Raw genomic sequence first — 12388 nt, 5'->3', positions numbered from 1 at the left:
ATGCTTAGGAGAAACTAAAAAAGATAGACTTATTAAAGATCTGCTTTTGAATTAGATATGGGCATGACAACAAAAAAAAAACTGGAGCAAAAATCTGTAAAAATCTGGGAGTCTGCCTTCATATTGCTTAACCAGTGTTTAAATTTTCACTCCACTTTAAATAAACCAAAACTGGAAATCTCAGATGTGGCATTACAAGTGTGGTTTAAGCAAGAAAGGTAACACAGAACTCCAATCAACATATTCATACTCAAAGGAAAAACCTTAGCCCTTCAAACAAAGACAGGCAAATTAATATATATTTATATGTTTAAAGTTATTTAAAAATAGTCAATTTTTATGATTCCCTACTTCCACTGACTTTTTTGATTAACTGACCAACCACATTCCTGACTGCATCTCATGAGAAACCTTCGACAAGTAGCTTCAGTGACAGCCATTTGGCCAAGTGGAGTAAAGCTGTAGGCAATGACCTTTGCTGATTTTTGCAGTGACTTCTCTGCAAAAACTCTTGTGTCTTGTGATGTGGAGATGTTCTCCTCTTCTGTAACTGCTGCACCAGTTTTCTCTTTTCCTAAATTTACAGAGAGGGGGGAGGGAAAAGAGAGAGAAAAGAGGAGGAATTGATTACTTGCATATCCATTAGGTACACAGACTCATTGGAATTTTGGATTCAGAGCTAGAAGGGTTCTTGGATACCATTTACCCCAAACTACTCATTTTACAGAAAAGGAAACGCAGGTCCACAGTGCTTAAGTGACTTGGCTAAGGTCAATCATGTCCTGTTTTAATACTCACACTGAACTTACAGCCTCAGCAGGCCACATTTCATCCATTTGTCGTTATTCATTTACTAAACCTCATACTAGTGGACAGCAGCAAACTACACTGAATTAAACTAAATCTCCTGTGCATACAAACGCCAAAAACCTACATGTTTACGAAGAGTAGACATAGATTACTTTATTATGCACATCTGCTGAAATAAAACAAAATAAAAATAAAAGTTAACTTTTAGAAGCATTTTGGTACCAGCCATAACAAACAAAATGGTGGAAAATAGATTATATTTATTAAATAAATTTAAAAAAACCCAACCCTGATTTTCCTGGCTTTTCTTAGTGACATTATATAAAGAGTGAAGAGCTTAAAGTCTTTTAATGTTTAATTTCCTTTTTAAAAAATCTTATAAAATGCACATTCACCCAAGAAACTGAAACCACATCTCCACAGTAAAGAGGCAGTTAGGCTTTGTACCAAAAGTATTAAAAACTCTTACGAACAAAAGCAGAAAATTACTCACTTCTGAACATTTAATATTTTATATTTTCACTTGTTACATTAGATTTTCCCCACAAAATATTGTTATCCAACTATCTTGGAGTTTCTGGATTACAGAGGTCACAACCAATTCATGTGGGACCCACTCCAGATAGCTAAGGCAGACTTGTACTTATCATCATTTAGACATTACCCAGGCCAAAAAAATTAAATAAATACTTTTAGGACTGGCTGCCTCTTAGCAAAGGCTCAGCTCAAAGCCAACTTTTACCATTCTGGGCATACTCTGGAAACACTGACATGATCTGACCCAGTGGGGCTTAAGAATGATCAACTGTTTGCTTTTCCATCTAGGCTGAAATCACCTACCTACCAAAGTGCCCACTGAAAGCAGAATTCTCATTGTTTTCCAAAGAGAAAAAACAAACAAAAGACTTCCCATTGTAGATCACTCTGTCCATCAGTAAAAGAGGGACATCATCCAAGTACATGGTTCAGGGTTCCAAAATCATCAGATGCTTCCAGAACATCAGCTTTTATAATCTTAGGGTGAAAATAAACCACACAAGTTGTTGATCTGTTTGTTCTCCATAACATGTACTGTGAATATGTTCTCCAGAACAAGGTAATGCAGGAAAGAGAAGGGGGCTGGAATTGCCATGAACAAGTATACCCTAGCCTCAAAAGCTGGCAATCAAGACAGAGGGGTTAGAGGAATGGTTTTTCCAACACAGCCCAATCCTGGGCAAACAGCTTTCTGTGACAGTCACTGATGACTCTATCTTAAAGTGACTTTTGCTTCAGATTCCATTCCAATAAGCAAGTCTTCTGTTACAAAGGTTACGCCAGGTCACATCCAAAAAAGAGGGCAAACCATGGGAAGTGGGCCCAGTTATGATTTTCACCTATCACACCTGAACAGGACCTTTTCATGTTCTGTGTTCATAAGGAAATCCTGGTAGATACGTTTTAATAAATTAAATTGAAGTTTATAGCTTTGCAAGTGAGAATCATAGATACGGTATATGAATGTGAAAAAACACAATGCCAGGCTGGAAAGATGAATCATCTTAATGGTTTTCCAACAACTACTTCTTGCCACACTGAATAGCAAAGTTGTCAATTTAATCAGAGAATCTACCATACTGTTTAATCATGAGATTGTTGAATCACAAGTTCATTTATTCATTCATTTATTCCACATGCATTCACTGAACAGTGAGGTTTGGTAGTAAATAAAAGAAGTCTAATGTGGGAGTGATATTAAATAATTACTTAATAAACATAAAATTATAAATTGTGATGAACACAATGAAGGGAAGGAACAGAACAAAGGCAGAAGGGGAGAGAACACATATGATTAGAGGTCAGGAAAAGGCCCTCTAAGGAAGTGATATTTGAAAGTTGAGACATGAGATAGTGTGTGTAGGAGTGAAGAGGGAGACAAAAGACCCCAGGTGGAGAATGGCCTGTGGGAAGGGGCGGAGGTGGGAAGTTCTTGGCACGATCAAGGAACCGGAACCGGACTTTGCGGCTGGAGTGCAGTGAGCAAGAATGAGCATGGTAAGAGAAGATACTGAGAAGTAGATAGGAGCAAGTCTGGTGAGGACACTGCAAGGCATGACAAGAATGCCAAATTTAAAGCTAAATGCAAGGTGTAGCTAGCTAAGGATTTTGTGCAAAAAAGTGACATTACAATGCCTGAGGTGAGACTAGAGCAGGCTGAGTCAGTGCAGCTGTCCAGGCAAGAAAGGTTAGTGATGGAATTAAAAGGACAATTTAAGATGTGTTTTGGAGCTTAACTGATAACCTTTGGTGGTTCTTAGATATGAGAGCTGAAGAAGTATTAGATATGAGAAGTAAAGGATTGTTGCCAGTGTTCTGACATCTGCAACTGGTTGAAGGAGGCATCATTTACTGGCACACAAATGGGGAGCTGCTGGACCTCTAGTGCTCATTTGATCCCTGAGGCCACAGGCCACAGATGTAGAGAAAATGAGCACAAAGACTGTAGAGCTATCCTACAAGCCCCAGTCTGCCTACCTCTGGTCTTATTTTATGTGAGACAGAAATAAAATTCTTTCTTGCTTAAGCCATTGATACTTTAGGATTTAATGCTATTCTCAGCAGAACATATTTTCTAACACACAGGTACACACACAGATGACACTGGCAAGCCTGGACACTATCCTGTAAGGCATTATAAGGGCCAGAGAACTTTTTCTCTTGAGAGTTATGTATCATATACATACTTTAGGGTTATGAATTTGGTAGTACTCTTGAGTGGAGAGACAACAGCAGCAGAGACCTTAGTCAGAAAGCTGGGGTCACAGTCTGGCAAGATACAATTAGAATCTGAATCAAAGATAGGGGCAGTAAGGGTGAACAGAAGCAAGATTTGAGAGACATTTCTGAGAAGGATGCTAAGTATGTCTTCATCACCTGTGAATGACTTAATAACAAAAAAACGGGCTTAAGTTAAAAACATTTGATTATCAGGAAGAAAGCTTTGACAGAGCAGTAGAACTCTGTGATGAATTACTAGATCAGGGCAGAGCTGGCCCCAAGCATTCTGTAGTCCCTTCTAAAGTTCAAATAATTCTAGAAACTGTGACTACCAAGATTCTTCATTTAAAAGAAAATTTTCTAAAAATTAGATATACTATTAATATAAGCAACTGTTCATTATATTCCCCGAGAAATACTCTAAGAAGAAAAATCAGTGAAATCCTAATCTATTTCTACAGACTATCTGAAGCTTCTATTTTAAACATTTAAAAAGTAAAAGGCCATTGTCTGTTGAGGTTGGCACTGCCAGTTATGCAAAACAAGTACAAATCCAACACCTTATTTTGCTAAGAAAAACGATTCTGATTTGGTCATCTTATATAGAAACAACAAACTGACAAGTATGGTGATTCTTAGCACTTTAAAAACGTTAAAATTTTTTCAGTTGATTAGACTGTGATTCTAATGAGGTCAATGAGGAGGAAACAGCCAAAAATAGGGCAAAAAATGTGTTTCAATCTATCAGATTAAGAGTGATGAACTCTGAAAAATCCAAGCTTTTTCCATCTCTAACTAAAAGGTCATGGAAATTTACAATTTGCAGTTAGAACTTGATGAAAACTGAAATATACATTTGTTATTGAAAATATGTCCCTTTCAGATCTTTCCACATCAATCAGAAAAATGTCTTTTAGGGACCCTTCTCCACAACAAAACATAGAAATGACAACAGAAGTTCTAATGGACACAAGGTAACGTTCCCTGTGAATAATCATTTGCTTCTGCTGCAAGCTTGCCCAGCACAGTGAGTGCTGATGATCATCCTAGGACCCCCATGTTCAACTCCTACCAGGGCCAAGGCTTCACTCACCCATGAATTCCCTTCATCACAAAATCCACAGCCCAAGCAAGTTTCCCACTCTGAAATAAAGCTAAAACAGTCTAATGAAGTTGAGTGGTGCGAAAGAGTCTTCAAAGCATGTTCACCTTCTTACCTCCTTGATCCACACCAAATGATACTATCGGTAAAGTGGTTATTATTCTAATTTCACCGAGGAAACAGATAATAAAGAGGCAAAGTCATGTAACCAGTCCCATAGCCAGTCAACGAAAGCATGCTTTGTTCCTGGTGCTGATGGTGAACCAGTCTTCACTCAAGCAGGAGCCAGGGCATTATGGAGGGAACCACTGAAAATCCCAGTCAAGATATTTAAGCACTTACGCAACTTCCCTGAAATGCTGGTATCAACCCAATGAAGGTCCTGCATATCTACGGAGAGTCAGGCGCTGCGAGTGACTCCATCTCACCCCTCAGACAGCTCTTGTGTTAAAAGTGAGACAAAGATGCAAACAAATACTTAAAAGATATGGAGGTGGTGGCTGCTGGCAAGGAATGAGCACAAGGCAATGAGAAGGGAGCCAGGCAGAGTTTAACAAGGCAGCTAAGCCCTGAGCTGAAAATGGGAAGGCTGGGTAGAAGGAGCTAGATGGAGAACAGCATGGGCAAAGGCACATCATCAAGAGTAAACTGAGAGGGAGGAAAGACTCTAGGTGTCTAAGCAGGTTGCAGGGACCAGACCATGGAAGCCCTCATATGATATGTTAAAGAGCAGGTATTTTATATTCGGGGATGGAAAGCCTTTGGAAATTTTGAGTGTAGAATAACATGATCAGAATCATATTTTGATGAGACATCAATGGTCAGTCTATTGCTCCTTTGAAGAGAATGTCTTTTTTTCTCTAGCTACTTTTAAGATTTTCTCTTTGCCTCTGGTTTTCAGTAGTTTCAACTTGAATATATCTAAGTTTAGGGGTTCTTTCTTTTAAATTCTATGTTGCAATCACTGGTCTTCTTGAATCTGTGCATTGGTACTTACATATAATGGAAAATCTCAGCTATTATCTTTTCAAATTTCACCTTTGCCTATTTTTCTCTCTTATCTCCTTCTAGGACTCTAATTAAATTTATTTAGACCTTCTCATTCTATTCTCTATGTCTGTTGCCCTTTCCTCTGGATTTTCTATCTGTTTCTCCATCCTATACTCTGGATAATTTTTTCTTACCTGTCTTCTAGTTTGTTAATTTTCTCTCCAGCATATCCAACCTGTTGGCAAACCTATCCAATGAGTTTTTAATTCCTTTACTGTAATGCTGGTTTCTAAAAGTTTTATTAGGCTCTTTTTCCAATTTGCTGTCACTTTTCAAAGCTTCCTATTCCTTACAAATATCTTCAAGCTTATCTTTTATTTCTTGAAACATAGGAAACATAGTTTTCAAAACCATGATGATTCCAATATCCAGTGGTGTTTTTACAAGTCTGTTTCTGTTGTTTGTGGTTTCTGATGGTTTTTGCCCTTGGAGTCTGGTTTCCTTGGGCACCTGGTTATATTTATGTGCTGGTCATTGAATAATTTGAGTCCTAGGTAGAAGAAACTCTTGAAGGAATTTCCATTTGATTTTGCCAGACGCCCAGAGGGACTACCGGTTCTCAAACCAATTCAAGGTTTGAAAGTCCTTGGTTGGCCATCACCCTGAACCTGGACTGTGATTCCACAGGAAAGCTGTATGTTTCAGGTCCACCCTCACCCTAATGTTGTAGCTCTTTAGGGTCCCAACTTCTCGTGAGGAGTCTGGGCTTTGATTTCGGTCCCCATACCGTATCTGCAATGTCCTCTGGGTTCTAGATTATAGTTTTAACCTGATAATGCCTGCCAGCTTTTTGATGATTTCAGAAGATGTGTTTTTATAGTTTATCCAGATTTTTTTTTTAGTTATTTCAGTAGGAAGTTTGGTCTGAATAATCCAGCTCTCACCATTACTGTTACCAGAAAGTCCCTAGGATTTGTATTTTAGAAATATCTTCCAGGTGGCAGTGTAGAATGTAGATGGGGGGCAGTGATGGGGCGAAAATAGGGGAGGGGGCAGAAGCGATCTTTAAATAAACACAAACAGAGAGACAGTAAGGAACCTATTATGATAGTGCCCAATGAGGAGTGCTTACATTAAGGAGTAGCACAAGGGACAGAGAGAAGAGGCAGGTATTGTCCCAATGATTCTTCTCAGCAACCCCATGAGAGAAGTATCACTACTATGAGTTTCAGAGACCAGCAATAAATAGTTTAAGAACTAATTCAGGAGGGGCAAGATGGCGGCATAGAGAGGAGTGGAAGCTAAGTAGCCCCCCTGGAACAACTACAAAAAACCAGAAACAACTAGTAAATAATCCAGAATAACTGCCGGGGGACAAATGAGACCATCCACTTATCATACACCAACCTGAATTGGGAGGAATGCCCAAGAACACAGCATAAAATCTGTAAGTAAAACCTGCGGATCCAAGTTGGGAGACCCCCTCCCCCATAGGCCGAGCTGCAAAGCCTGTGGTGCCAGAGAGAAGCTCTCCCCCAGCAAGCGAATATAGCTCAGCTGAGCTCCAACTGGGGTTTTAAGTAGCGAGTGTGAACTGCTCACTACAGGTACGCATCCCCAAAAAACAGACAGAGGCTTTGGGTGACGACTGATCTTGGAGAGCCGGAGGGTTGCCTTGGACTGGGTCTGAAGGGGACTATCTGTTTCTTTTTCAGCTCAGTGGAGAAAGCCCCAGTCATTTTCAGTTTCCAGGGCTGTGAAGCAGAGAAGGGTGGAGACACCACAAGCAGAGAGCGAGACCATTGAAATGCTAATGACCTCCACCTGGGGGGTCTGTCTTCTCTAGGAGGAAAGGGTTGGGGCCCTTTCCATTCAGAACCAGACCCCAGAGCCTGGGGGAACATGGCCATACCTCCTCACACCAGTCAAGAATTATAGGCTAACAGGCATCACCTGCTGGGCAGAAAAGCACAGTGACCTGAGGCATCAAAGGGTGGAGCAATTTTCTAAGACACACCCACAGGGAAACCAGATACTGAATATTTCTTCCCTCTGGGACTTGAGCCTGTGCTGGTCTGGGAAAACCTGATTTGGATAACCAAGGAAACCATGCCTAGACAACAGAAAATTACAACCTACACTAAGAAAAACAAAGTTATGGCCCAGTCAAAGGAACAAACGTACACTTCAACTGAGATACAGGAATTTAAACAACTAATGCTAAATCAATTCAAAAAGTTTAGAGAAGATATTGCAAAAGAGATAGAGGCTGTAAAGGAAGCACTGGGCATGTATACGGCAGAAATCAAAAGTTCAAAAAAACAACTAGTAGAATCTATGGAAATGAAGGGCACAACACAGGAGATGAAAGACACAATGGAAACATACAACAGCAGATCTCAAAAGGCAGAAGAAAACACTCAGGAACTGGAGAACAAAACACCTGAAAGCCTACACGCAAAGGAGCAGATGGAGAAAAGAATGAAAAAATATGAGCAACGTCTCCAGGAACTCAAGGATGAAACAAAGTACAATAATGTATGTATCATTGGTGTCCCAGAAGGAGAAGAGAAGGGAAAGGGGGCAGAAGCAATAATAGAGGAAATAATTAATGAAAATTTCCCATCTCTTATGAAAGACATAAAATTACAGATCCAAGAAGCGCAGTGTACTCCAAACAGAAGAGATATGAATAGGCCTACGCCAAGACACTTAATAATCAGATTATCAAATGCCAAAGACAAAGAGAGAATCCTGAAAGCAGCAAGAGAAAAGCGATCCATCACATACAAAGGACGCTTAATAAGACTATGTGCGGATCTCTCAGCAGAAACCATGGAGGCAAGAAGGAAGTGGTGTGATATATTTAAGATACTGAAAGAGAAAAACAGCCAACCAAGAATCCTGTATCCAGCAAAGCTGTCCTTCAAATATGAGGGAGAGCTCAAAATATTTTCTGACAAACAGACAATGAGAGACTTTGTGAACAAGACACTTGTCCTACAGGAAATACTAAAGGGAGCACTACAGGGTGATAGTAGACAGGAGTGCATGGTTTGGAACACAATTTGGGGAGATGGTAGCACAACAATGTAAGTACACTGAACAAAGGTAACTATGAATACGGTTGAGAGAGGAAGGTGGGGAGCATGTGAGACACCACAAGAAAGGAGGAAAGATAAAGACTGGGACTGTGTAACTTGGTGAAATCTAGAGTATTCAACAATTGTGATAAAATGTACAAATATGTTCTTTTACGAGGGAGAACAAGCAAATGTCAACCTTGCAAGGTGTTAAAAATGGGGAGGCACTGGGGGAGGGATGCAATCAGCATAAACTAGAGACTATAACTAATAGAATCATTGTAGTATGCTTCCTTTAATGTAACAAAGGTGATATACCAAGGTGAATGCAGATAAGAGGGGGGGATAGGGGAGGCATGTTAGACACTTGACATTGGTGGTATTGTCTGATTCTTCAGTCTACTTTGATTTAAGGTTATTTTTCCTTTTGCTGCTTCCTAGCTGTCTTTTTTTTTTCCTCTTTCTTTTTCCTCTCTACCTTCTTTGACTCTCCCTCCTGCCTTGTGGAAGAAATGTAGATGCCCTTATGTAGATAATGGTGAAGGTGGTGAACACATAAATGTATGACCATGCAGAAAACCATCGATTATTTACTTGGGATGGAATGTATGGTGAGTGAACAAAACCATATTAAAAAAAAAAATGGGTTGATGACAAAACCTCAAGGGCAATACACTGAGTGAAATAAGCCAGACACATTAGGACAATTATTGCAGGGTCTCACTGATAGGAACTAATTATAATATGTAAACTCATAGACATGAAATATAAGGTACCAAGATATAGGACGAGGCTTAAGAATGGGGAGTGGTTGCTTAGTATGAGCAGAATGTTCAATTAGGATGAACTTAAATGTTTGGAAATGAACAGGGGTGTTGGTAGCAAGATGTGAGAATAACTAACAGCGCCAAATGGTGTGTGAATGAGGTGGAAAGGGGAAGCTCAGAGTCATATATGTCACCAGAAGGAAAGTTGGAGGTCAAAAGATGGGAATGTATAAAACTGAATCCTATGGTGGACAATGTCCATGATCAACTGTACAAATACTAGAAATCACTTCCATGAACCAAAACAAATGGATGACAATACAATTAGAAGTTAATAATAGAGGAACATATAGGGAAGAACTATATACCTATTACAAACTATATACTACAGTTAGTAGTATTTCAACATTTTTTTATAAACAGTAACAAATGTACTATATCAATACTACGAGTCAACAATTGAGGGGGGTTGGTTAGGGATGGGGAGGATTAGAGTTTCCTTTTCTTTTTTTTTTTTTTCATCTTTCACTTTATTTCTTGTCTGGAGTAATGAAAAGTTTCCAAAAATTGAACAAAAATTAAGTGTGATGGATGCACAGCTGTATGAGGGTACCCAGGGGCAAGTGATTGTACACTTTGGATCTTTGGATAATTGTATGGTATCTGAACAATCTCAATAAAAATGAAAAAAAAAAGAACTAATTCAGTAGTGATGAGTTATTTCAGAGTTCATTCAAGGAGAAGGTAGTGGAGGGGGCATCAGAACCCAGTCTGACTCCAAGTCAAAGCTCCTTCCACGAAAGCATGATTGGGTCTGGAAGAAAGATGGGTGAATGTGAGGTGGGCTCAAATGGGTTGCCAAAAATTCTATATTTTGGTTATAGACAGACACTCAAGAATTTTAAATTTTATAATCTGCCAAATGATAACAGCGAGGGATACAAGTTCAGTCTGGGACTCTTTCTTTTTTTTTCTTTTTAAATAAACATAAAAGTAAAAAAGAACACCCCAAACACCCCCATCTTCCCCCATCCCCCCCTATTATTCGTTTAAGTTTTATCCCCATTTTTCTACTCATCTGGCCATACATTGGATAAAGGGAGTGTGAGCCACAAGGTTTTCACAATCACACAGTCACACCCTGTAAGTTACATAGTTACACAATCATCTTCAGAATCGTGGTCAGAATCAAGGCTACTAGGTTGTAGTTCAGCAGTTTCAGGTATTTCCTTCTAGCTATTCCAATACACTAAAAACAAAAAAGGGATATCTATATAACACATAAGAATAACCTCCAGAATGTCCTCAACTCCATTTGAAATCTGTCAGCCACTGAAACTTTATTTTGTTTCATTTCTCTTCCTCCTTTTGGTCAAGAAGGTTTTCTCAATCCCACGATGCCAGGTCCAGGCTCATCCCCAGGAGTCATGTTCCACGTTGCAAGGGAGATTTACACCCCTGGGAGTCATGTCCCACATAGGGGGGAGGGCAGTGAGTTCACCTGCCGAATGGGCTAAGAGAGAGAGGCCACATCTAAGCTACAAAAGAGGTTCTCTGGGGGAGACTCTTTGACACATAAGTAGGCTTAGCCTCTCCTTTGCAGTAACAAACTTCGTAAGGGCAAGCCCCAAGATCGACGGCTCAGCCTTCTAAATTGGTAGTCCCCAGAGCTTGTGAAACTATCAGAGTCTGGGATTTCTTGACTTGGAGGCATCAGATATTAAGTTATGGTGCTGAAGAGAAAGGCCTGGGCTGGAGCTAGAAATGAGGGAGTCACCTGTGTACAGAGAGCAAATGAATGAGCACAGCAGTTTCTTCAGGAATTGGTCAGAATTAGAAGGGAAGGGAGCCTAGGGCAGAACAGTGCAGAACCCCAACATTTAAGAAAAGTAAAAGTGGAAAAGCTGGCAAAGGAAACTGAGGCGTGGTCAGAGAGGCAGGAGGAAAATCAAGATAGAGCGAGATCACGGAAGCCGCAGAAAGGAAGCAGTGCCACAGGGAAAGCATGGTCAGCGCCTAGTGTTAATGGCAAGGTCACAGGCGACCTTAATGAAGGAGATGAAGCGGGGTCAGAATGCTGGCATGGGAAACTGGGTGGGAGGTGGAATGTGGAGATGGAGATGAGGGTGTGGGATAGATTCAGGAAGTCTGACTGAGAAGGAGTGGAATAATACAGGGTGGCAGCCATGGGGTGAGGGGAGACATGGTTTTTATTATTTTATTTTTTTAAGATAAGGGAAGCTTGGACAGGGTTAACTGCTGATGGGAATGAGCCTGTTAAAGAAGGTGTGGTTGAAGAGGATACAATTAAGAAAGGGAGGGCTCCATGGGCAGGAAGGGATGGGATCCAGTACCCAAGGGAAGGGATTAACCTCAGGCAGATGAACAGCAGAATGCCAACTTCATTGTATGAAAATAAAGGGAAGAAAGGCCATGTTTAAGTCTGGTGGCCGAAAGCCCAGGGGGTTCTCGGCAGGCAGCTTTTGTTTTCCCTGTAATACAGAATCCAAACACTTCTGTTGTAAGTGCTAGGGAAGGTGGAGGATCCCCACTACCCACAAAGCTCAGTGTTCCCAGTTCCAGGGGAGTACCAAATGGGGATGGCATTGCCAGACAGCAGCCCCGAGCATGCCAGGCACCGTGTTCTATGCACTCCAAATAATCTTCACAAACTAGCTACCAAATACCTATCACACATGCCTGGCAGGTGGCTCACATGTTCTACCACACTTAATCTTCTCCAATAATGAGGTGGGCAGGTATTATCATGCCACTTTTAGAGATAAGGGAAATGAGGCTTACAGAGATCAAATTACATGCTTGCCCATAGTCACCAGCTCAGAAATGGAGAAGCAGGATTCAAACCTAAGTCTCATGAA

General features: G+C 40.4%; 1 protein-coding gene across 6 annotated transcripts in view; it reads right to left on the bottom strand.

Moving 5' to 3' along the window:
* Nucleotides 1-12388, bottom strand: part of DIS3L2 (DIS3 like 3'-5' exoribonuclease 2) — a 483331-nt gene that overhangs the window by 248802 nt on the left and 222141 nt on the right. For all 6 annotated transcript variants that reach the window (XM_037848473.1, XM_037848472.1, XM_037848477.1 and 3 more), the window contains exon 7: nucleotides 474-574. In XM_037848473.1, coding sequence (XP_037704401.1) covers nucleotides 474-574 — 101 coding nt within the window. The remainder of the gene's footprint in view (nucleotides 1-473; nucleotides 575-12388) is intronic.

The sequence above is a fragment of the Choloepus didactylus genome, chromosome 9, assembly GCF_015220235.1.
Source record: "Choloepus didactylus isolate mChoDid1 chromosome 9, mChoDid1.pri, whole genome shotgun sequence".
Classification (NCBI taxonomy): domain Eukaryota; kingdom Metazoa; phylum Chordata; class Mammalia; order Pilosa; family Megalonychidae; genus Choloepus; species Choloepus didactylus.
This window is presented reverse-complemented; position numbering and strand designations above follow the sequence as displayed.